At 41.9% G+C, this 27,383-nt stretch overlaps 1 protein-coding gene and 1 pseudogene across 1 annotated transcript; both read left to right on the forward strand.

The window, feature by feature from the left end:
• The window catches only part of LOC141318211 (uncharacterized), an 81,446-nt pseudogene that overhangs the window by 28,352 nt on the left and 25,711 nt on the right, over positions 1-27,383 (forward strand).
• On the forward strand, positions 19,218-27,349 carry LOC141342429 (dehydrogenase/reductase SDR family member 7C-B-like). Its single transcript, XM_073846879.1, has 7 exons — positions 19,218-19,366; positions 20,571-20,641; positions 25,324-25,436; positions 25,560-25,770; positions 26,193-26,285; positions 26,856-27,011; positions 27,130-27,349. The coding sequence occupies exons 1-7, from the start codon at positions 19,218-19,220 to the stop codon at positions 27,336-27,338; spliced, it is 1,002 nt and encodes a 333-aa protein (XP_073702980.1). The 3' UTR covers positions 27,339-27,349.

The following is a 27,383-nucleotide window of genomic DNA, read 5'->3' on the forward strand; positions in this document are numbered from 1 at the left end:
ATTATTGAAGAAGCAGGACAACCACCTAGTAGTGCATTACAATAGTCCAGTCTAGACGTCATGAATGCATCAACTAACTTTTCTGCATCAGAAACAGGTAACATGTTCCGTAGCTTAGCAATGTTTCTAAGATGAAAGAATGCTGTTTTTGTAACATCTTTCACATTTTTAACACACTCTGTTAACTTTGCTAAGTTAGAAGTTTCATCTGGTCTTGTTGAAATATATAGTTGAGTGTCATCAGCATAACAATTGAAACTAATCCCATATTTCCTAATAATATTACTGAGGGGTAACATGTAAATTGAAAATAGTAGAGGACCTAGGACAGATCCTTGTGGCACTCCACACTTTACTGGTGTTAGCTGCGATGACTCCCCATTTAAATAAACAAAGTGGTAGCGATCGGACAGGTATGATCTGAACCATCCTAAAGCCTGCCCTTGAATACCTGTATAGTTTTGTAATCGATGTATGAGTATTTCAGGATCTAAGTGTCGAACGCAGCACTAAGATCAAGTAAACCTAGCAATGAGACACAGCCTTGATCTGACGCAAGTAGCAAGTCATTTGTGATTTTTACAAGTGCAGTTTCTGTGCTATGATGGGGCCTGAAACCTGACTGAAATTATTATTTCATAATATTTGATATTATTATTTTGCAAGAAGGAGCACAATTGAGCAGACACAACTTTTTCTAGAATTTTAGACAAAAAGGGAAGATTAGAAATGGGTCTGTAATTTGCCAGTTCACTAGGGTCTAGCTGTGGTTTCTTAGTAAGAGGTTTAATAACCGCTAGTTTGAATGGTTTTGGGACATGGCCTAAAGATAAGGATGAATTAACAATATTAAAAAGCGGTACTTCTGCTACAGGTAACAACTCTTTTAGTAATTTAGTGGGTACAGGATCTAATAGGCATGTTGTTGGTTTAGATGTGGTGATAAGTTTATTTAAATCTTTCTGTTCTATAGTTGTAAAGCACTGCAGTTTTTCTTTGGGTGTAATGACTAATGTTGAAGTATCAGTTGTTGTAGTATCTATATTAGTTATTGTATTTCTAATATTGTCAATTTTTTCAGTAAAGAAATTCATAAAGACATTACTATTAAACTGTGCAGGAATATTCAGGTCAGGAGGTGTTTGGTTATTTGTTAATCTAGCCACTGTGCTGAATAAAAACCTTGGATTGTTTTGGTTTTTTTCTATGAGTTGGTGTATATACTCGGCTTTAGCAGCTTTTAAAGCCCGTCTATAGCTGGACATACTGTGTTTACATGCGATTTTAAAAACTTCTAAACTTCCAATTACGCTCAAGATTACGAGTTTTTCTCTAACCTTTTTTAGCTTGATTGGGGCAACAGCTTCTAATGTGTTAGAGAAGATAGTGCCTATGTTACTAGTCATTTTGTCTAGTTCATGTTTATTTATGGGTGCACAGAGCAGTTGAGATAAATCAGGCAGGTTATTTTTGAATCTATCTTTGGTAGCAGGAACAATAGTTCTGCCCAGACGATAACGCGGAGCTATATAGTCAACATCAGTGATACGCAGCATGCACGATACGAGGAAATGATTGGTAACATTATCGCTTTGAGGTACGATATCTATATCAGTAAGATCAAGTCCGTGCGAAATAATTAGATCTAGTGTATGATTAAAACGATGAGTGGGCCCAGTGACGTTTTGTTTGACTCCAAAAGAGTTTAACAGGTCATTAAACGCAAGTCCTAACCACTGATCTATAATAGAGAACTGGATTGCTCGTGATGTCATAAAAATGAAGCCACCGCGCCGCCATATTAGTATTCCCTAGTATTCGCATACATAATGAATAGGAAATTATACGATTTTATTGAGAAAACATTGCATAACAAGTCAACGTTTTTATATCTGAAGTCTCACTGTACATTTTCACAATGCAAACGTCCTAAGCATGTAAACAGTTTGTTTAATGTCGGGAATTCCCGATGCTTATTAAAAATGTACGTTCATAGTCTATATTATAGTCACGCACATCGGATAAACAAACATTGTTCGATCTTAGTAGGCTACAGTTTCGTTAAATTAATTAATTCAACATACAAAGCATTTTACTCACATGGAAACGGTAATGTTAGTAAATCATTACAGAATTTGCTGATCTGAAGAGTCTGAAATAGATGTTGCTCAATCAGGCACGTTAAAAATACACACCATAATAACTCAGAGAATATACCGCTGACTACAATTGGTACAGACTTTAAAGACATGAAGCTTTATTTCAAAGATTTGAATTTCAATACAACGAGCAATATAGTAACAGAGAATTGTATTGTATTATTTACTGTATAATCGAATCTATTTCAGATACGAATACCAGGTATATGGTTATGTTTATTATTTCCTGCATAATTAGGTACATAAATTAATATATTTTGTGTCGGATCAGTTACCCGTTTCTGCAAGTGCGCAGCTGAGCTGACACACCCACCTGAACGATTTCAATATATCGCTTATCCAGCCCGAAAAAAAAACAAACATCACAGAAAACATCTTAAGTAAAAATTAATTTACATACACATATCCTAAAAACCAATCCTGTGTGAAAGATACGCTTCAAATCGAGTGATTTTAGGTCAGCAATTTACATGTGACTCAATGGCGCTCTCTGCAGGTAGGTAATAGTAAGATGGCGGATCGAACACTTCCGGTGGCTTCACTGCCTAACGGCAGTTTAGAACGCAATGAGCAATCCAGTCATTATATAGATCAGTGGTCCTAACGCATCATTTGTATTATCAACATGAATGTTAAAATCTCCAACAATTAATGCTTTATCAAAATTAACCAATAGGTCAGAAAGGAAATCTGCAAATTCTTTTAGGAAATCTGTATACGGCCCTGGAGGTCTATACACAGTAGCCAGAGCAAGAGATAGGAAAGGTTTATTTTGCATATCTGACAGAGTAACATTAAGTAGGAGTACTTCAAATGAATTAAACCTGTACCCTGTTTTCTGAGTAACATTGAAAATAATATCACTATAAATTGTTGCTACACCACCGCCACGACCGATCTGACGGGGTTCATGCTTATACAGTAACAGTAGTTTGGTGGAGTAGACTCATTCAGACCAATATAATCATTTGGTTTTAGCCAAGTTTCAGTCAAGCAGAGTACAGTACATCAAAACTGTTATCTGTGATTATTTCACTTACAATAAGTGTTTTGGGTGCGAGTGATCTAATGTTTAGGAGCCCAAGCTTTAAAAATTGATTTTGTTCATTTATTGTGCTTTTTTTTTTTTGGTCTAATCACGATTAGATTTGTTCTAGATCCTGCATTAAATTTTTGTTTTGACCTCACTGTTCGAGGAACAGACACAGTCTTTATAGGTTGGACAGCACCAATACTATCGTTTAAATGTGCATAAAAAAAGCCATCAACGCAACTATTTGAATAATTGCTTACTAGTCAAATGGAGCGCAGCATCCAGGAGATGTTGTCCGACAGGAGTTCTGCTCCGACTCTGCTGGGGTGCAGGCCATCAGCGCGGTAAAGCCTAGGGCGCTCCCAGAAAAGATTCCAATTATTGACAAAGAGAAGTTTCTGTTCTTTACACCATGACAACAGCCATTCATTTAGAGCAAAAAGTCTACTGAACCTTTCGTGTCCACGTCGATACATGGGAAGCGGTCCTGACACGATGATTCTCGTCGCGGGCGCTGTGCTGCGTACCCGCTCGATCAGGCTCGCGAAATCCCTCTTCAGGACCTCCGTCTGCCGCAGCCTGACGTCGTTCACCCCAGCGTGCAGGACGATCGCACCAACGCTCACATCGTCCTTCAGGATGGCAGGTATCTCTGAAGAGACATCAAGAGAGCGAGCACCTGGTAGACAACGAGTGTGCACTGTACCGTTAGCTAAGTTAGCACGAACGTTTGTAAATAGAGAATAAACAATGTATGCAAGATTAGCCGCGACCACGCTGGCAAAGCTAAACGGTTATAAGCTAGCTAGGTAGCAGACTCGGGAAAGCAAAAATAAAAACTAGTGATAACAAGGCGTTCCGATTGTTTTTGTTGTACCACATGACGGGTATATTCACATGTTATGAAAAACAAAAATGATGGTGTATAGAATTGTTTTTAGGTTTAAAAATAGAAAATTGTAATTTGACTCGACGGAGCCTCAACTCAAGGTGCGCGCTATGACAAACAGGAGATTAAAGATCATTATTACAGTCTTCACAGACTTACGAGTGACTTTCATCCTGAACTCCAAGGTCTGGACACAAAGATTTATGATGAATGTAAAATTATGTTTATCTTTGATGGTCTGGATGAAAGCAGAATTACACTGATGTTTTCAGACAGTCAGAAAGTTTCTGATGTGGCTGAGATTTCATCAGTGGGTGTGTTGATGTCAAACCTCATTTAACGAGTTCCCTCTTACAGATAATGAACTGAGTGAAAGGTTGAGCATATTTGGCGTGCTGTCCGGGAGAGGGCCTCGAGCTCGGTAGCCATTCCCGAGCCCAGGGCTCTCCCCCGCCCAGGGGGAGGGGTCCGGGCTCAGCATTGGCCCGAACCCTATAAGCGCTCCCCCTTTGGGAAAAAGGTGAGGAGACGGGGTGGAGGAGGGCCTTTGATGAAACAAGAGATAGTGAAGGTAGGAATGTTGTGATATTTATAGGGATTTCCTGGGTTGATTGGATAAGGGGAATGATTGCTGATGGTGGACCAGCCGTGTTAATTATCTGCGCGAACTCCTCCCTAAATTTGTTCAGAAAACATCACTTAACGAGTTCCCTCTTACAGATAATGAACTGAGTGAAAGGTTGAGCGTGTTTGGCGTGCTGTCCGGGAGAGGGCCTCGAGCTCGGTAGCCATTCCCGAGCCCAGGGCTCTCCCCCGCCCAGGGGGAGGGGTCCGAGCTCAGCATTGGCCCGAACCCTATAAGCGCTCCCCAAAGAGCAAGTAATTCATTGCAGGACAGCAGCCGAATAGCTCCCCAAAAAAGCTTTAGGACTTAAGGGATGCTGGACGCTCGTAGTGAGTGTTGCAGCGTAAATTGTACGGGAGGAGCGGCGCCAGCGCTGCTGGGGGAAAATGGAAAAAACTCCTATGAAGGAGGGTGGTGGTCTCTGCTGCGGCAGAGAAGGTTGTAAGTGTGTTCTCCGGCGGGAGTGAACGCTGCTGCGGCAGTGGGGAAAAGGGGATGGGTGGGCGGGGGAAGGGGGACTAGGAGCTTCTGCGGAAGCTGTTACTGCGGTGCGGGGAAAATGCTTCTGCGGAAGCAGGCTCTGCTGCGGCAGAGAATGGAGGGGGGCTCCTGCGGGAGCTGGCACTGCGGTGCGGGGAAGATGCTTCTGCGGAAGCGGGCTCTGCTGCGGCAGAAATGGGGGTTAGGAGCTTCTGCGGAAGCTGTTACTGCGGTGCGGGGAAAAATGCTTCTGCGGAAGCGGGCTCTGCTGCGGCAGAGAAGTGAGGGGAGGGGGGGCAGCTCCTGCGGGAGCTGGCACTGCGGTGCGGGGAAGATGCTTCTGCGGAAGCGGGCTCTGCTGCGGCAGAAATGGGGGTTAGGAGCTTCTGCGGAAGCTGTTACTGCGGTGCGGGGAAAAATGCTTCTGCGGAAGCGGGCTCTGCTGCGGCAGAGAATGGAGGGGAGCGGGGGCAGCTCCTGTGGGAGCTGGCACTGCGGTGCAGGGGAGATGCTTCTGCCGAAGCGGGCTCTGCTGCGGCAGAGAAGGGGGTTAGGAGCTTCTGCGGAAGCTGTTACTGCGGTGCAGGGAAAAATGCTTATGCGGAAGCGGGCTCTGCTGCGGCAGAGAATGGAGGGGAGCGGGGGCAGCTCCTGTGGGAGCTGGCACTGCGGTGCAGGGGAGATGCTTCTGCCGAAGCGGGCTCTGCTGCGGCAGAGAAAGGGGTTTAGGAGCTTCTGCGGAAGCTGATTCTGTTTCGTCAAGGAAGGTTTGTGAATATGGGCTCTAGCGGGAGTGAACACTGCTGCGGCAGTAGAAGGGAGAAAAGGGGCTGGGGGGGGGGGGCGGCTCCTGCGGGAGCTGGCACTGCGGTGCGGGGAAGATGCTTCTGCGGAAGCGGGCTCTGCTGCGGCAGAGAAAGGGGTTTAGGAGCTTCTGCGGAAGCTGATTCTGTTTCGTCAAGGAAGGGTTGTGAATATGGGCTCTAGCGGGAGTGAACACTGCTGCGGCAGTAGAAGGGAGAAAAGGGGGCTGGGGGGGAGGGGCGGCTCCTGCGGGAGCTGGCACTGTGGTGCGGGGAAGATGCTTCTGCGGAAGCGGGCTCTGCTGCGGCAGAGAAAGGGGTTTAGGAGCTTCTGCGGAAGCTGGTTCTCTTTCGGCAAGGAAGGGTTGTGAATATGGGCTCTAGCGGGAGTGAACACTGCTGCGGCAGTAGAAGGGAGAAAAGGGGGGCTGGGGGGGAGGGGGCGGCTCCTGCGGGAGCTGGCACTGCGGTGCGGGGAAGATGCTTCTGCGGAAGCGGGCTCTGCTGCGGCAGAGAAAGGGGTTTAGGAGCTTCTGCGGAAGCTGATTCTGTTTCGTCAAGGAAGGGTTGTGAATATGGGCTCTAGCGGGAGTGAACACTGCTGCGGCAGTAGAAGGGAGAAAAGGGGGCTGGGGGGGGGAGGGGCGGCTCCTGCGGGAGCTGGCACTGTAGTGCGGGGAAGATGCTTCTGCGGAAGCGGGCTCTGCTGCGGCGGAGAAAGGGGTTTAGGAGCTTCTGCGGAAGCTGGTTCTCTTTCGGCAAGGAAGGGTTGTGAATATGGGCTCTAGCGGGAGTGAACACTGCTGCGGCAGTAGAAGGGAGAAAAGGGGGGCTGGGGGGGAAGGGGCGGGTCCTGTGGGAGCTGGCACTGCGGTGCAGGGAAGATGCTTCTGCGGAAGCGGGCTCTGCTGCGGCAGAGAAAGGGGTTTAGGAGCTTCTGCGGAAGCTGGTTCTCTTTCGGCAGGGAAGGGTTGTGAATATGGGCTCTAGCGGGAGTGAACACTGCTGCGGCAGTAGAAGGGAGAAAAGGGGGCTAGGAGCTAGGATGGGCAGAAAGGGGTGGGCGAGGTGGGGGGAAAGGGGGCTAAGGAGCAGGGATGGGGAAGGGAGGGGGGCTAGGAGCTGGGATGGGAAGGGGGGGGCTAAGGGCTGGGACGGGGGGGGCTAGAGGCTTCTGCGGAAGCTGGCTTGTGTTGCGGGGTACAAAATAGTGGGGGTGAGTAGGGGATGGACTGGACTGGGATGATTGCTTTAGCTTAGCAGTGTTTGGTGGGCTTCTTTGATGTGCGAGCGGTCTGATCGGATGTAGCTCTTAAAAGCTTCTGACGACCAGCGACCGAGTGTTTGGATTTGGTGCTGGGAGAGGCCTTTTTGGGCTGCTGTTGTTGCTGCGCCGATTCGAAAGGAATGGCTGGAGAAGTTGTCGGCGGGGATGCCGGATAAGAGTAATACAGACTTAAGGTGTTTCTGAAACCAGAAACGGGTGACGGGACGGTTGGAGTCGTCTGTAAAGAGGGGGTCAGATGGGTTTTTTGATTTAGATTTCATGATCTGCAAAAAGGCTAGGAGGGTTTGGAAGGGTTGGATGGGCGACTGGAGGTTGAAAATGTAAATGAAGTGGCCTCTCTTGGATTGGTCTGTTTTGCTTTGTTTGATAAAATAGGAAATAGCTTCACTGCCTAGTACTGCTAGGTCAGAAATGGTTGGGTGGATGGCTGGGTTGAAGCTAGATGTGATGGCGAGCTCAGAGCACCTGAGGAAGCCGAAAAAAGCCAGGATAAACATGGCGTCTAGCGTGCGGGCGGTGTGGATGGATTGATAGCCTTTTCGGAGGGTGGAAATGCACTTTGATAACACTTTGAGTGTTATCGGTTGGCGGGTGTCTGGGCGGGTGGGGTGGGTTTTTTGTATGCCTTTAATGAGTAGGGCTGTCTGGGAATTGGAAATTTGGGTGGAAGGTGAGCCATATAGAAGTTTGTGGAAGAATTGGATGCCGCTAAGGTATCCTTTAATGGAGCTGACTTGGAGGTTTTTGATGGTGTTAAGATAGGAGATGAAGGAGGTGATGGCTAGCAAGGAGAAGTCGGGGAACGATAGCTTGTAAGCTGCGTGAAATGTTTTGAAACATTCCAAGCTGTAAGTTAGGACTGAAGGGTTCTGGGGGAAACGGCTTGGAGAATGGAATTGAGGGAAGCTTCGAGGAGGGGTCTCAGGGGGTGGTTTATGGGAATATCAGCTCTGAATAGGGAGGTACTGGGGTCGGGAGTGGGTCCGCCTCCGGCGCCAAGGATCTGAATTTCTGGAAGGAAAAAGCAGAAGAGAGTTAACTATTGATTTCTAGACTCATAATGAATGGTCGCAAGCCGAAATCCAAAAGGCATTAGAGTGGGGGAATGGGAGCGGCCTTTGTTGACGCGGTGCACGGTAGTTTCGTTGTCGCAATAGACAAGGATGCTAGTGACTGGCCAATCTTTACCCTGTAGGGAAGCTGCAATGACTGAAGGGTATAGCTCAAAATAGCGCTGAGGATGATAGCTGATGCGGAAATCTGGCAGCTGGGGGGGGTTATGTGGATGCGAACCAGCGGTCTTGGAAAACACCTCCGAAACCGATGGAGGGGGTGACATCTGTAAGCGGTTGGATAACAGTTGGGGAAGAAATCAGGTTTTTATATAAGGATTATCCGTTCCATTGTTTAAGGAAGGATATCCACAGACTGGGTTACTCTAGGGCGTGGGCGGAGGATGTGAGAAAGGGTAGATGGAAGATGAAGGGGGGCGGCCTTGAGGGATGATGTGCATTGTGAAATTTAAATGGCCTAAAAGCTTGCGCTTGGAACGGTTGGATTAGTTAAGAGTGAGGAAGTCCCCAGAATCGTTCTATCGATTCTCTCTTTGGGTCTGCTGAAAGGCTTTTGGGTAGTCAAAATGTGCGGCTGGGGAGGAGTCGGGGGGCAAGATGATCAGAAAGTCGTTTAGGATATGAACCGGAAACTGTATGTCATGATTGTTGGAAAGGATCCAGCAAATTGCCTCTGATAACATGTTGAAAAATTAAGGGCTGCTTCTGCAGCCGAAGTGAGGCAGTGAAGTAATATTATTCAGCCAGCAGACACTGAATAGGTGACGAAAATCTTGGTGGATGGGCATGACTTTAGGGTAGAGGCAATGTTGACTTTGGCCAGCCAAGCACAGTGACTTTAGTTTGTAAAATCGACGAATGAATGAAATGACTCGAAAAAGGATTCGTTCATTTGCTGAACGAGCCACAAAGATCCGAGTCGGTAAAAATGATTCAAAATCACGCTAGACGTAATTAGCCTTTTTCACACTTCCGTGTTTCTGACTTCCGGATTGGCGCTCGCAGGGTAAGAGTTTTTCCGGTGACAGCAGCGGCCGTACTTAACAAGCGTAAGTTCGGGAATCAAAGTCTATTTTTACAAAATAGATACTATGATACTATGATATATACCGGTGTTTGCTCTAAAAAATAGCAAACATTTCTTCAAAAACTTTGTGTCAGCTTCTGGTCATCACAAATACTTTATGTCTGTTAGCACTTATAATACAGCACGGTTTTGAGTTTTGCCATTTTGTCTATTTGGTGCTGGCTGTGCATTATGACTCTTCACTAAACAAGAGATGACTCCGATTAATGGCTTTATTCCTTTTGGATCTGGATTACGTTGTTGTATTGAGTTTATGCATCATCCGGACTCAGAATCATTTAATTTATTCTTGGGGAAATGTGCATTTGGACATAAATGCTGTCAAATGCTGTCATAATTTACCATCATGTAGTGATTCGAGGGAAATTACTGAGTAAATTGAGAAAATACGCTTAAATATACCGGAGATAGAAAACAGAAACTGGAGCTGGTGCTATATTGAGCTTATTATATTGATAAGTAGCGGTCTGAGTGCCCATATAAATTACAAACAAGTAAATTGTTGTTTCTTTGTTGAAATTATAACAACAACTTGGAAAGCAGACAAAACAGAAAAGGTAAGAAGCATTATTTGAGACAAGAGCATATTAATATAATAGGCGCAGACCTGTAGCGGAACTGACTTTACCCTGCGCTGACGTAATTTCCGATTTTTGTGAAAAAAGGCTTATCCCTGCAATGGACGAAAGAGGGGGGGGGGGGGGAATGGCGGGCGCTGGGGCTTGCGCAATAAGTGGAGGGATGTTTGTTCGCGTTGGTTTTGGATGGCGGCGCTGCCGGCCATGGGAAGGAAAGGGGAGTGTGCTGAGGCATGGGCTGTGAATGGGACTTTTGCAGACTGCGGCGGTAAACTCACGCTACCGCGGCGGTAACTCACGCTACCGCGGCGGCTTGAAGAAGCTGCTGGGTTGTGATCGAAGCCGTGAGCGGCGGGCTGGCGTTCGCTTTGGTAGATCGGCGCGGGATGTTTGCGCTGGGGCTGGCGAGTGCTTCCCGCAGACCTGCCACGGTCCATTTCGCTGTTGCTGGAGCGGATGGGAAGGCTGAGGCGTCAGAAGACGCCGGGGAAGGTGCCGGTGATGGCGTGGCGAGAAGGCCTGCGGCCCCGTGGTGCAGCCGCGGGCTCGGTTGTAGGATCCTGCGGGGCGGTGCTGACTTGAGTTGGGGCTAGGGTTGCTACGGGATCTCGTGTCGCTTCAAAAGCGTTATCCTCTGGATAAAAGGTGATCTCGGACATGTTCTCGGTGGTTGGATGTGCCAAAGCTTTGATGAAACAAGAGATAGTGAAGGTAGGAATGTTGTGATATTTATAGGGATTTCCTGGGTTGATTGGATAAGGGGAATGATTGCTGATGGTGGACCAGCCGTGTTAATTATCTGCGCGAGCTCCTCCCTAAATTTGTTCAGAAAACATCACGAAAGGAGATCTGATTCCCTCTGCTCTCATCTGGATCACTACCAGACCAGCAGCAGCCAAACAGATTCTGTCTAAATACATCAACCGTGTGACAGAAATTTAGGGATTCAATGACCCTCAGAAGGAGGAATATTTCAGGAAGAGAATCAGTGATGAGCATCAAGCCAGCAGAATCATCTCACACATCAGAAGAGCAAGAAGTCTCCACATCATGTGTCACATACCCGTCTTCTGCTGGATCTCAGCCACTGTCCTTCAAAACATCCTAAAACTAGATAGTGTAGAAATCCCTCAAACACTGACTGAAATATGCATCTACTTTCTTCTCATTCAAACAAATATGAGGAACCAGAAGTATGAAGAGACATATAAAGATCCAGAGAAACTCCTGCAGTCCAACAGGGAAGTGATTGTGAAACTTGCTGAACTGGCCTTCAGTCAGCTGATGAAGGGTAATGTGATGTTCTATGAGGAGGACCTGAAAGAAAGCGGCATAGACGTCTCTGATGCCTCAGTGTATTCTGGGATTTGTACTGAGATCTTCAGAGAGGGATCTGTATTTAATCACATGAAGGTTTACAGCTTTGTGCATCTGAGCTTTCAGGAGTTTTTTGCAGCACTGTTTGTGTTTTACTGCTATTTACACAAGAACAATGAGGTTCTGAAAATGTTCCTGACAGGAAAGTCCAGAAATCAGTGTGAGAATGTTACTCTGGATGTGTTTCTAAAGGAAGCAATGAATAAAGCCTTGAACAGTGAAAATGGGCACCTGGATCTCTTCCTTAGATTCCTTCATGGCATCTCACTGGAGTTTAATCAGAGACTCTTACAGGATGTACTGATACACAAAGAAAACAACCCAGAGAGCAGCAAGATCATAATCCAAAACCTCAAACGAGGTCAAAAAAACAATGTCAGTCCTGAAAGATGGATTAATCTGTCACATTGCTTGATTGAGATGAAGAATAATTCTGTTGTTCAAGAAGTGCAATCACTTTTAAAAAATAAAGCAAAAAGTAAAGGTCTTTCTCTTGCGCAATGATCCTGATGTCAGAGGAAGTGCTGGATGAGTTAACAACATCAAATCAAATGAGGGCAGAAGGAGACTGGTACCTGCTGTGAAGAACTGCAGAAAAGCTATGTGAGTGTGAAAATCTATAATAATCTTGCAATAATATTGCAATATGAACATAATTTGAACAATTTTGTGATGGAGGTTTGATGAGTATTTTATGAGTGTATGTTCCTAAGCATAAAACATAATTGACTGCAAGTAGCACTGTACCAGTCAGCATCACAACTACCCCACTGAAGTGGAATGCCAAAGCACATATATTATATTCTATATATTTTTCATATGGATTTTAAGATACCAGTAAGACATGGATCTTTGTTTACAAAAACATGGAAATATTTTAATTCATGCAGAATGAGAGGTGTGTGAACACTTAAATTAAAATTAAGACTATTTAAATCTTTCCAAATATAACTGTCTTTCACTTTTCTGATGAATTACAAACCGTGTCAATTGTTTTGGAATGCTTGAAGAAAACATGAAGATAAGAAACAATAGATTGACTTTGTGCTTTGCACTCTTAAAAATCTATCCAATAGAGCTGGTTATTGTAATAAAGACACTCAGCTGATAAGACTTTCCAAAATAAAGTTCTGTATACCGTGAAAAAAAAAAAAAAAATTGATCTCCTGCTGATTACATATGTTTGCCCACTGACAAAGAAATGATAAGTATGATCCAGAAAAATGCAGTTCAAAAATGTTATACATTGATTTGCTCTTAAATGTGTAAAATATGTAATTGATCCCCTATTAATCAACCAGATTTATGGCTCTTTATGGTGTTTTTTACATTGGTAGAGTTGAGATTATGGGATCTCCTTTTAAAGGGACATACTGTATATGTGACCCTGGACCACAAAACAAGTCATAAGGTTAAATTTGACAAAACTGAGATTATACATCATATGAAAGCTGAGTAAATAAGCTTTCTATTGATGTATGGTTATGTTAGGATAGGACAATATTTGGCTGAGATACATCTATTTGAAATCAGAAATCTGAGAATGCAAAAAAATCTAAAAGACTGAGAAAATCACCTTTAAAAAGATTTTTGGTATAAAAAAATAAAAATAAAAAATTTTGACCCATGCAATGTATTTTTGGCTATTGCTAAAAATATACCCCAGCGACTTAAGACTGGTTTTGTGGTCCAGGGTCACATATGTGCATGTGTTTTTTGTTGAGTAACATATTTCATACTCACACACACATTCATATTCACACACATTAGGCTTTATTGGCTCATACATGCAATTCATTGTGAGTAAATGATAATTGAGAGATGGACACATAATATTCGTCTGTTACTAAGAGCTACACAGACACACTTTATTGATGGGCCTGCACATGCATTTTCTTTTTCAGTTGTTTACTTTCACTTCAGTCATAAGCCAAGATGGGTATTATAATTGTGTATGTATACTATTGTTACGTTTGGGTGCTGGTTTGATGAGACTGGAGACTGAGCTCAAATAATAAACAGTTTTTAATAAAGATCTTCAGCGGGAGTAACAGGAATATCCACACACACTTGTGCAACAAGAAATGATCGACAAAGGACTGAAAACTGAGACAGACTTATAAAGACCAACTAATCATGAAACACAGGTGATACAGATTAACCAAGGACTAAACCAAAATATCACAAAAAGACAGGGGAAGACAGAGGAAGAAACCAAATAAGAATAGTGCAAACACAAAGGCAAAAGACAGGAAACATAAGGAGACATGTAACATTACCTCCTCCTCCCGGTAGGCGCGTCTCGCGCCGTGACGGAAACACGGAAGGAGGGTGGGCGCCCTGAAGGCCGTTACGGGGCAGGACCTTACTGGGTTGGGAAGGCCTCCTTGGCGGAACAGGGAGCCATGGCGGATCAGGTGGCCACGGCCGGACCTGCAGTTCAGGTGGCCATGGCGGGTCAGGAGGCCACGGCCAGACAGGCAGTTTGGGTGGCCATGGCAGGTCAGGAGGCCACGGCCGGACAGGCAGTTCGGGTGGCCATGGTGGGTCAGGAGGCCACGGCCAGACAGGCAGTTCAGGTGTCCATGGCGGGTCAGGAGGCCACGGCCAGCTAGGCAGTTCAGGTGGCCATGGCGGGTCAGGAGGCCACGGCCGGGCAGATAGTCCAGGTGGCCAAGGTGGGTCAGGCGGCCATGGCTGGGCAGCCCCCGCGGCCCTGGCCTCAGTCCTCGGCCAGGCCACTTGGACTCGGGGTATGTAGCCCCCCCCCGCCCCCCCAAATTTTCTTTGAGAAATTCAGCAGTTCATTGGGGGAGGCTCTGGAAGGCTGGACGTAACCAGCGAGAGCTCTGGACGGCAGGACGGGACCAGCTGAGACTCTGGACGGCAGGACAGGACCAGCTGAGACTCTGAACGGCTGGGCAGGACCAGCTGAGACTCTGGACGGCAGGACGGGACCAGCTGAGACTCTGGACGACAGGACGGGACCCGCTGAGGTACTGGACGGCTGGACGGGATCAGCGGAGACTCTGGACGGCAGGACAGGACCAGCTGAGACTCTGAACGGCTGGGCAGGACCAGCTGAGACTCTGGACGACAGGACGGGACCCGCTGAGGTTCTGGACGGCTGGATGGGACCAGCTGAGACTCTGAACGGCTGGGCAGGACCAGCTGAGACTCTGGGCGGCAGGACGGAACCAGCTGAGGTTCTGGCGGGAGGATTGGGGCTGTGAAATCCATAGGGAGAGCCATGTCCATAATGTTTATAGCATCCTTTTGGGCCGGGCACTCAGAAGCGTCGACCATCTTGGCCGGGAAATCAGGAACGTCGACCATCTGGGCCGGGAAATCAGGAACTTCGGCCATCTCCACCGGGAAATCAGGAACTGCGGTCATCTTGACTGGGAAATCAGGAACTTCGGCCATCTCGGCCGGGAAATCAGGAATTACGGCCATCTCGGCTGGGAAATCAGGAATAGCTGTCATCTCGACCGTGAGATCAGGAACGGTGGCCAGTGGTATTGGGCTGAGGAAGACTATGGAGCTCTGGAGGATCGCTGGATGTTCAGGGCGAGGCAGGCGGTCTGAACTGTTGGATCGGTATGTGGAGGCTCTTGGCGTTGGGTGAGCTCAATGAAATCCTCTACATACCGCTCCAACTCCCAACCGCTCTGCCTCAAGCTCCACAGCCGTTCCTCAGCACTACGGTTTTGGTCGATCATTCTGTTACATTAGGGTGCTGGTTTGACGAGACTGGAGACTGAACTTAAATAATAAACAGTTTTAATAAAGATCTTCAGCGGGAGTAACGGGAATATCCATACACTTGTACAACAAGAAATGATCGACAAAGGACTGAAAACTGAGACAGACTTATAAAGACCAACTAATCATGAAACACAGGTGAAACAGATAATGATTAACTAAGGACTAAACCAAAAGATCACAAACAGACGGGGGAAGACAGAGGAAGAAACCAAATAAGAATAGTGCAAACACAAAGGCAAAAGACAAGAAACATAAGGAGACATGTAACAACTATATAAACATCTTTTATTAAAATGCGGTCATTCTTAAAGTACATGTGCTAGTAAAATGAGACATTGTACAGTTTTTTAAAAGCAGGGTATCACTATACTTGTTTAGTAACGGAATGTTGTGCACCACTATAATGAATAAATTAATTTAACATTAAAACAGTTATTTATAAATAAACAAGTAAATGCTAGTTGCTTCAGTTCGATAAATGTTAATCTTACATTTACTTTATAAAAATCATTAAAGATTTATGAGCAAAAAAGACTTAAAGGAACCGTATATAAGAAATTTATGTCAGTTAATCATAAAATGGCCCTGACATGTCACTAGACATTAAGAAATCATGTTCATTTCAAATACTTATATCACTGACAACAGTGTTCCGGCCAGGATATTGTCATTTAAAAGTAAGAGTTGCAGCCCTCAACTGATGTTATTGTTGTGGTTTTGTGTTTTGGTCTGAGGCTCCACCCTCCAGCTATCTACCAATCACAAAGTCAGTAGAGTTTCTTGAGACGGGTTGCCAGCTAAGCTCTAGTTAGTTACAGCTGCTGCTAAGAATGAGTCGGATAAACGTGTATAAAGTTACGAAACCTAAAAGACCTCGTTATGAATCCGAAATACAGGGGTTGGACAATGAAACTGAAACACCTGGTTTTAAACCACAGTTAGTATGGTGTTGGGCCTCCTTTTTTTGGCCAATAGAGCATTTCGTCTTTGGAATTGTCATTTACAAGTCCTGCACAGCTGCCAAAGGCATTTTGAGCCATTCTCCTCTTGCAGATGAGGGGTCAGGTCACTATATGATTCTGGTGTAGGAAAATGTTATCTGACTCGCTCCTCCAAAACACCCCAAAGTGGCACAATAATATTCAGATCTGGTGACTATGCATGCCATGGGAGATGTCCAACTTCACTTATCTTGTTCATCAGACCACTCTGTCACCTGTCTTGCTGTGTGTACTGGTGCATTATCATCCTGATACATGGTACCACCTTCAGAGTACAATGTCTGAACCATTGGGTGCACATAGTCAACGTTCACACCTGTTCTTACTGGTGGAATGTGCAATCAGTGAAGATTGGCCACCGGCTGCAAAAATATAGCCATGAAACCTCCAACATTATATTGGCCAGTGTTTCAGTTTCATTGTCCAACCCCACAGAGTGGTCTTATGAACAAGAAAAGTGAAGTTGGACATCTCCCATGGCCTGCATAGTCTCCAGATCTGAATATTATTGTGCCACTTTGGGGTGTTTTGGAGAAGCGAGTCAGATGGCATTTTCCTACACCAGTATCATGTAGTGACCTGACCCCTGATCTGCAAGAGGAGAATGGCTCAAAATGCCGTTGGCAACTGTGCAGGACTTGTAAATGACAATTCCAAAGACGAAATGCTCTATTGGCCAAAAAAAGGAGGCCCAACACCATACTAACTGTGGTCTAAAACCAGGTGTTTCAGTTTCATTGTCCAACCCCTGTATGTCGTGACAAAGTCCGAAATAAAACAAGGATTTGTATATGAGATGCCTTTGAATGATGGAGAAGGCTGGAAATGGAGAATAATTTGAAGATAGACGCCAACATAGCTAATTTTCTCCTTGACAGGTAAGATTCATCTATGTTTGGCTAACTTTGCTTCCGTACACAGTGGATTTTCCACGGTCGGCCGTGCTAAATGCGTCCATAAAAAGCTTTATATCGCACCACGAGTAGTGTATGAGAACAATCTATATTCCGACTGAAATGTGGTATTACAGTACTTTATGAAATATTTGGCTAATCGCCATCTGTAAATTTTTGCGATACATAATTACTTCGCAAAACATCTCTTGTGAAGCATAAACATTAACAGAAGAAAAACAAATTACTGTGTAAGACTCGTCACTTGCCATTGGAAGCTCCTTGTTGCAGCCTACTCCTGCAGGTTAGCTGGCAACCTCGAGTCAAGGGGGAGCGGGAGGGGATACACCGTTCTACAGTATTTTGAAAGTGAATGCAGTAACAGTTTTGGCCACAATCCTACATACGGTTCCTTTAACTTCATAAAAAAGTATAAACCATCAATCAGAGAGCAAAAGGCATGATGTAGATTGTGTACAGCAGGATTGTCAGCAAAGTTTTGGTCATATTGATAATTTAAAGCCCCTATAAATTAACATATTAAATATGATACTGTAAGCTAATATATTCATAAATTGGTATTAAACGTATTGTTCAACAGAGTTTTACAAATAATGTTTCACTTGCATAATCATTTGAGAGAAGAAATGTTTTTAAAAATGTAGCTAAAATGTTGCCATAACCATTAGGAATAAAGACCAGAGAGTGAATGGCCAACCAGCATGAACTTTTCTGGTGACGTTTCTAATCAAGCAAGACATCATCACACTTTCATGCCTTTTAACCACAGTTCTCCTTTTTTCAGATTAATGTTGTGTAATCTCACTGATCAGCACTGTGAAATTGTGGCTTCAGCTCTACAATCATCAAACTCCCCACTGAGAGAGCTGGACCTGAGTAACAATGATCTAGAGGATTCAGGAGTGAAGCTGCTCTGTGTGGACTGTCAACTCAACATACTGAGGTTTGGCTTTTACATTGATTTGTCCTGTGTGTTAACCCTCTGACGTTGGCAAATGTGCTGGCCCATAAAGTTGCATTTGTTCATGATCACAGCAGAAAAACTTAAAATACTCATAATTTTTGGTTGTAGTGTTATTAGTAAAATAATATTCGAAACTGTAAAGGAGTTCTCTGCTATCTTGGCCTCTGTGAACTTCTATTTTTATATGCACCAATTCAAATTTAAAACAAATATTCTCACTCTCCTGTGTATATGGTGAGTCCTGTTCATCATCAGAAATGTCTACACAGCCAAATCCCCAGTTTTAAATTACACTGCTCAGTGTTCATAGGTATTCACACTGCAGTGTTGAAATAAACTTTAAAATAACTATAAAACTCTGATATCTAATTGGACATATTCAGTTTAAGACATTTTAACTCATTTAAAGGCCTGTGCACACCGGGACGAATACCGCGCATGCTTATCGCCAGCGTTTTTCAAGCCGTTTTTCGCCCTGATATCCAAGCAATTTTTACTGACGAATTCACAAGCATGGTGCTTAATGAAAAACAGAAATGCCTTGGTACACAAGGTGGCGCTTTTTGTTAACTGATCATAAGTTTGCAGGAAAAAGTTACAAGCCTAGGTACTTGAAAGAAAATTAATTGAAATGAAACTCACCATTGAATCCTATTTGATCTGCAATTCCTCTCCATAACAACTCCCTCTTATCAAGATTTTTGTAGTCGCTGTTGCGTTTGTCAAAAAACATTTTTTTGTTCAGACACCAATGACACCAGCAACTCTACATTCATCTTGCCTTGAGGCATCTTCGTCTACTTTCCTCTTCCTCGTTTTGTCCTCTGCAACACTGTTTTGTGCTTGAGCTGCTTGAACTTCAGCAGCTCTGGGCACGTGAACAAAAGCACCAATCTCATTGGTCGGCCAGTTTTTAACGTGGTGCCTCAAACCAAAAAAACAAGCCCTTCTTAAAAATCTGATGTATTTACGCCTACCATTTTGCACGTCGGTGTGTACACTCATATTGATGCCCTTTGTTTAGTCATGAGGCATTAAACGTCGGCGATAATCGAGCACGAAATTCGTCCTGTTGTGCACAGGCCTTAAGACTGTGCTTGCTAGGATACTTGTATAAGAAACTGTATATATGTCCATTACATTCACATTTGGGCTGTTGTTGTAGATTATCTGGCTGTATGGTGACAGCAGAAGGTTGTGCAGCTTTGACATCAGCTCAGAGTTCAAACCCCTCACACCTGAGAGAGCTGGACCTGAGCTACAATAACCAAGGAGAATCAGGAATGAAACTGCTTTCTGATGCACTCAAACATTTAGACAAACTCAAGTAAGTTTTGCAGAAACAATCATCCTCTCTTCTGCAACTGTTAGACAGTAAATCAATAAGTAATAATAACAAAAAAACAGGTAAGGAGTATTGTTTGGCATGATGTGGAATGGAGTGTCTAAAACTCCCTTAGCTATTATAAATTCACTCTAAACCTTGGATTCATGGGGATTATTGCTTTTATAAAATGGTTATTCCATATGCGTAGCGAGAAAAGAGGAGTTTCTGATTCAAAATAAAAAATGATGCAAATATAACTACATTTTCTACAACATGAACCTGTTTTAAATACTTTTTTCATCAGGCAGATAATTTCATTTGTGCGTGTGTGTTCACCTGTTTTGAGAAGTTACGAACCTCTACATTCTGTGACACAGAAACATTAATATTTTTTAAACTATAGTGGATTTGGCCGTCACCCATGACTCATGACTGCACACACACAGATCCCTGTAGACATTTTTTTGTTTCTTTTCTTGTTTCTTTCGTAGAGTTTTATTGTTTTGTTTCTATCTTTGTGGTTTTTTGTGCATTCGTTGAAAGACAATATCCTATACTTCTGGCCATTTACTCTCCAGTGGATGTCAAATGACTCAAACTTCAGTTGGAGGTTACCCTCTTATCTCTGCTCAGAAAGGGTGCTTAATTTTCTGAACTTCTCTATGTCAGTAGGGTTGCTAACTTAAGAAAATGGAAAATATGACAATTGAGGGTTTTCTTAGAAAAATAAGGAACAGAATTGTCATTTTATTGAACAAAAGAGGTCTGCTTAACGTGTTAACTAAGCTGCTCAACTTTTATTATTCTTATTCACATACAGTTCTTCCCTGTTCTCCTTGACCCAGCCCCCAACTTAAAGAGCCCCATAACACACACAGAATAAACACATTATAAGCACACAACATCTCCCCTTCTAACAACACTTAAAACAGTTAGCCATAACATGTCTATTAATTATCCCACAATATTACTTGTAAACTTAACCCCAGGCATTGCCACATCACTAATAACTGAACAAGTGGTTTGTATTTTCCCTTACTTTCCTGTAACATTTGCCTTTTTTTACTCACTATATGTGAAAACCAAATAAGCTCTCTGAAATGTATAAGTCCAGTCTCTTTGGTTGGATCACTGTCCTTCCTGATCGTGTTTTGCATACCATGGGAGTTTTGCCTGTGCTCCTCCTCTTCTGTTTATTCACCAGATTCTACAAAACTTTCAACACATGGTTCAGTGTTCGGCATAGGGACAAGATGACATCTGTTCCTTCTGATGGTGTTTTGAGGGTTTTTCACTAAAATATGAATGAGGAGCTGAATAGCTCACTACCATGCTGAGAATATGTTTTACTGTCAGAACATGACACTCAGTTTCTCCATGGCTTTGAGAAAATCTCAGGCTGCTGGTGATGTGATTTAAAGCCATAGTCCACAGCAAAACTTGCAAACGACTGGCTGGAAAATTGAGGTCCATTGTCTGAGAAAAGGAGCTCTGGAATTCCATGCCGAGAAAACCTAGACTTTAGGTGTACTATTACATCATCTGATCTTGCATGGGTCAGTTTGGCAATCTTCACAAATTTGGAAAAGTAGTCAACTGCAGTTAGATAAGTGCTTCCATGTATTGAAAACAAGTCTACACCCAGCTTAAGCCACGGTCTGGTTGGAATATCAGATAGCATTAAACCTCAGTTGGAATGACTAGTTCTTTAATAATGTTGTGCAGTTTTGAACAAGTTAATTTATCTGTCAACTCAGCCACCACACTGAGTCTTGAGTACGCAATAGAAATCTGTTAAATAAACACTGGTGCGCAGTAAAATAAGCAGTGTCAACATAAGTTAATTTTAACACTTCTTTGGAGCACATATGGTCCCACTCTATCGAGAGTAAAAATAACACTGACTGTAGTGTAGAACTTATAGTGTTAATTAAGCACTATAAAGTGTTAAAAAAGAACACTGAGAGAGTATTTATTTACACTAATTTTTGTAGTACAAGTTTAACACTATGGGGCAATTAACACCTCTGGTGTTATTTTTATATTTAGATTACTCTGTTAAGTGTTATTTATAGTGTTCTTATTTGGTGTAAAACATGTATTAAATACACTTCACGCAGATGTAAACATTTAAATGTTTATTTAGAAAATGGGCAAAGTGGCTACTTTAAAACATGTACAGTTTCACTTGTCATACAATTTCACAGATAAAATGATAAAATCATCAATTTTGAAATAAAACCAGCATTGACAGCTAAGTGTTAACAAGACTGCAGTAAGGTACAACAAACCAAAAGAAATTATCAGACCCATAAGCAGGGGTGGATCTAGAAAATTATTCATGGGGTGGCATGAAAATTATGAGGGGTGGCAACACTGCATCCTTGCATGTTTTTTTGTGGATTCAAGGAACGCTATTCTTATTCGGTGTATACACCAGGGTGCACATTTTTACATTGTCCTATACAAATTAAATAAAAGCTGATGTGTGATTGACTTGAACCTGATATCTGGATTGGAAAGTCAGATTTAATTAGATGGTATGGTATATTTAACTTCTCTTTACTGAGTTATATGCAAACCTGTAGCAAGTTTAATTTACAAAGCATGACAAACAATGCAGACTGCATATGGATACAAAGTCTCAGTGGATCAAGTTTCCTTAAGTAAAAAACACATAATAAATATACAGAAACCACATTTAAATCACCAACAAATATCTTCAAAATGAATAAAATAAATCACAGTATTCAGTGAAACAAGAGCAACAAAATGACCTTTTAAAGTATTCAAATATCTTGGAGGAGACATGAAAACAAATTCAATAATTTTAGTGCAAGTAAAGCAACAAAAGTCCCTTTAAGTCCAAGTATCTCTTCTTTTTTAACAAACCAACAAATTTGCATGGACCGAAAACTAAATAACAAGGTTATGACCAACAGTTTATTAAACCATTCACACGTCAAATTCAAGCACTTTCAAGGTGCATTTTCAAGATTTTCCAGCACTGTGGTAAATGACATGTTCACATACATGAGTTTTAAAACTGATGTTATTGTGCTATTAAAAAACAACTGTCTGGATTGCATATAACATTGCCTAATATAAATAGCCAACATACAGTATACAAATTATATAATTTAAAATATTTAATTAATATAATTTACAGAGTATCTCAAATATTTTTATTTTTGTATTTTTTAAGACCTGCACAAATAAAAGTAATACTGAATGAGTGGGGTAGGGCAATGTCTATGGGAACATATTAATGACTGGTATAAAATTACTGTAAAAAAACGATACTAAACTAAAATTCTAAAACTTGCAGTTCAAAAACAAGTTTTTCACAAATACATTTCACATTTTAGCCTAAAAGTACTAAAAGGTAGTCAAAAAGAAGCTATAAAATTAATTATAACATTAATTTAACTAGCCCAAATAAAAAAAGACAATATTTTTAAATATAGAAAATCAGATAGGAGTCTAAATGGCAATCAAAAATATTTTTAATACACAAACAAACAAATATGAAGATTTTTTTTTTTTTCACTATTTACAGTGCATCTGCAGAATTTTAAAACATCAATTTAGGGCAATGTATGACCCTTTTTAAGAGCTGCACAAGTAAAATGAACACAGTATGAGTGGGGTTGGACAATGTAACATACTGTATTAAGCCATAAAATGACATGACTTAGGCTATAATTCAGATTTTCTCAAAAACAAAACGTCTTATACAATGGCATTTCAGCCTTTATACCTTTAAAAGGGATAAATCAAGTAAATATTTGATTATATTTATTTAAAACATAAAAATTACTGTCTTAATTGTTTCGATTTTTAGAAAGCACATTAATTTGTTTCACATTTACAACTCTATGTGTTTGTTGCATAAAAACGTGGGTCGATATTTGCAATAATCTGACTATAAACATCTGAAAATTTGCAAATTGACATCCGTGCTGCGTTTTGACTTTTTTGAAACTTGCAGCGCGCATATTTATTCAATGACATCATTGCCTTTTGAAGTTTTATCCAGCCCTATCGCGATTCTCGTCTTTCCGTCCCAAACTGAGACCTCTTAAAATTATATTTAAGCATTTTCTTATTCTATTTAACGTATTTAAAACTTGTTATGGCCTTAAATTTGATACAACTAAATTGAGGAGTTTAGAACCCGCAGGAGCCCTCTACTTTACGATAGTCCGTCGGGGAGGCTGGTGAAACATTTTGGTAGCCCGACAGGAAAACACAATAGCCGAGCTCCGACAACTAATTTTAAACAGAATTCGTATTTGTCGTTTTCAAGCCATCGCGGACCGATGCGACAACCTCCCGGCATGTTTTCGCTTGATCGCTTGGCTTCTGACTAGCTCTTCCAGCTGTCCGTCCTTGGTTTCCAGGGCGACGCTGATGATTGGGACTCACGCTATTTTTATCTCATCAAAATACAGAGTCGCTGCTGTAAATCGGTCGAGGAAACTCTTTTATTTTTAGAACACTATGACAGTGCTGGGGTGGCAAATGGGGTTTTTCTTAGGGTGGCAATTGCCACCCCGTGCCACCCCGGTAGATCCGCCCCTGCCTATTAAAGAACGTACATGTAGGTATAAGGGAAGAATATGTTGAATTTGGGTAATTAGGGGGTAACAACTCAGTTATGCAACTTGCTTACAGTTTTTTGCAGGTCGCATATCTGGTTGTTATGCCCAATTATCAAAATGTAACATATGTTCTCCCTACACGTACGTGCTTTAATACTGTAGGTACATTATAATTACAGAAACGTACACCGTAATTTCAGTATAGTTATGTAGTTCTTTGCATGTTGCATATCTGGTTTGTTACCCCCTAATTACCCAAATTTAACATATTCTTCCCTTATACCTACATGTTCGTTATATATAGGTACACTATAATTACAGAAACTTACACCGTAAATTCAGTTTACTTACGTAGTTCTTTGCGGGCTGTAATCTAAAGCGTTACCAGATATTTTATATCAAGTATAGTTGAGGTCAAAAAGTTTCCGTACTCCTTGCAGAATCTGCAAACATTTAAATTATTTTTCCAAAATAAGACGGATCAGACAAACTGCATGTTATTTTTTTTATTTTAAACTGACCTGAATAAGATATTTCACATTAAAGATGTTTACATATAGTTCACAAGAGAAAATAATAGTTGAATGATCCTGTTCATAAGTGTTGTTACAATTTTGGGTAGTGATAGTTGTTCATGAGTCTCATGCTTGTCTTGAACAGCTAAACTGCCTGCTGTACTTCAGAAAAATCCTTTAGGTCTCACAAATTCTTTGGTTTTTCAGCATTTTTTATGTATTTGAACCTTTTCCAACAATGACTATGATTTTGAGATCCATCTATGCAACTATTATAGAAGGTTCAAATGCTCACTGATGCTTCAGAAGGAAAAACTATGCATTAAGAGCCGAACAGAATGAACATGTGTACATTGTTCTTATTTTGCTATATATATATATATTATTTAGTACTGCCCGTCAGAAGCTACAGCAGACAAAATTAGTGACATTTACCCTGATGAAATTTTCACCCCCCAGCTCTTAATGCATTGTGTTTCCTTCTAAAGCATTAGTGAGCATTTGAACCTTATGTAATAGTTGCATATGAGTCCGAGTTTTCTATAGTGTGAAAATATGGATCTCAAAATCATACAGTCATTGTTGGAAAGGGTTTAAATATACAAAAATGCTGAAAAAAATAAAATAATTGTAAAGGACTTTTCTGAAGAAAAATAGTAGGCAGTTTAACTGTTCAAGACAAACAAGAGACTCATGAACAACTATCACTAAATAAAAACACAGCTCCTCTAAAATGGCCTTGTGAGACTATGATGAAACGCATACAGATATATTTACAGATTAACTACATATTTGTTGTTTAAACAATATTTTTTTTTTTACATTGTGATCATTTTAGAATGTGCAAAACTCTTCCACACTGGAGGAGCCAGACTGATCCTTTGTGGAAGTAACTGGGAAAAGTTGGAGACTCTAGCTGAGAGGTTGATGAGTGAATCAGATCCAACACTTGTGATTGCAGTGACAATATGAATGAACATTGTTTGAAACATCTAGAAATGTTTTTTTTTTTAAAGATTTTGGTTACAATATGTCAGTAGACTTGTTTCAATTCTGTGCTACTTTACCGCTTAGACATTTCCACCCAAACTAGTCGAGCTGGACTTCAGTGATATGGAGAGCGTTCCTGAGGTGATCTCTGAGATCCTGGAGTGTTACGGCTGTCTGGATGTTCTCATCTTCAATAGCAGTATGAAGGTGAAGGCTCCTGTTCAATGTCTGTCCCTCGAGATGGACAGGATAGTCATGGATGTGAACTACTTTGGGCCGATCACGCTGGTTAAGGGTAAAACACCATTGTATTTGAAGCATGACAACTCTCTCAACAGTTTTAGCATGTTTATGGATATTTCAGTGTTAATGTTTTTTACTTTTTTTGGCTAAATGGATTTACTGGGCTGCTGCTGCAGAGCATGTATGACTACTTCCAATAAATAAATGTACAGACACACTGCTGTGAGCATGTAAGATATATTCATTAATAGTCCCATAGCCAATGTAGACAGGTGGAGATGGGGGATGTGGAGGGTTTCAGAAGAACCAGTTACAGTAAACGTAGAACCAGACCATTAAATAAGTAGTTTTCAGAGACCAATCAGCTTGTGCCATGTAGTAAATTATGTGATTTCTAGCAGATTGCTTTAAAACAGACCCATCAGACTGTGCCATGTGGAGTTTCATGACTGAACTAGATATTTACTGTTGCAGGTGTTCTCCCATCACTGATCTCCAGAAGAACCGGTCACATTCTTCTAGTCAACAGCATTCAGGGGAAATTAACGGTGCCTTTCCGTGCCACCTGTGAGTTTTTGTGACTAGTTTACCTTAATATAAACATAAATGTTCTTAACACTAATCAACAGTAATGAATATGTGACCTGGACCACAAAACCAGTCATAAGGTTAAATTTTACAAAACTGAGATGTATGCATCCTATGAAAGCTCAATAAATAATCTTTCTATTGATGTATGGTTTGTTAGGATGGGACAATATTTATCTGAGATACATCTATTTGAAAATCAGGAATCTGAGGGTGCAAAAAAATCAAAATACTGAGAAAATCACCTTTAAAGTTGTTCAAATTAAGTTCTTAACAATGCATTTTACTAATCAAAAATTACATTTTGATATATTTACAGTAGGAATTTTACAAAAAATCTTCATGGAACATGATCTTTACATAATTTCCTAATGATTTTTGGCATAAAAGAAAAATCAAAAATTTTTCCCCATCCAATGTATTTTTGGCTATTGCTACAAACATACCCCAGCGACTTAAGACTGGTTTTGTGGTCCAGTGTCACATATATCAATTGATGTCTTGAATATTAAGATATCTTTGTCAGTTTGTATGTTCTGCATTGTTCAGATGCTGCCTCCAAGCACGCCGTTCAGGCTTTCTTTGACTGTCTGCGGGCTGAGGTTCAGGAATATGGGATAACCGTCAGCATCGTCAACCACACTTTCATAAAAACTCCCAGCACAAACTCAGCAGATGAAATCACAGCAAAATCCATGTGGACAGGTGAGTGAACTACACTGACAGTTCAGCAAAGAACATGATTTGACGCTCATAACATCTTACTTGTTTGTTCACTAAATTGTCTTCGACGTTCTGTTTGGACACTGGCTGGAAACGGCAGACTTCAAACCCAAGTCCCTTGGTGTGACCCCTAAAGAGATGGCCACTGAGCTCCTGAGGACACTGAGCAGCAAGAAGAAGGAGATTTTAATGGCCCGCTCCATCCCTAAAGCAGCTCTCTATGTCAGATCTCTCTTCCCCAACCTGTTCTTCGCCATCATGGCAGCAGGAGTCAGAAACACTGCAGCTGTGGAGATGCCTGATGATTAAAGGACAATGGGTTTCACTAGAGCTTATTTATAGGTTTTGCATACA

The sequence above is a fragment of the Garra rufa genome, chromosome 1, assembly GCF_049309525.1.
Source record: "Garra rufa chromosome 1, GarRuf1.0, whole genome shotgun sequence".
Lineage (NCBI taxonomy): Eukaryota > Metazoa > Chordata > Actinopteri > Cypriniformes > Cyprinidae > Garra > Garra rufa.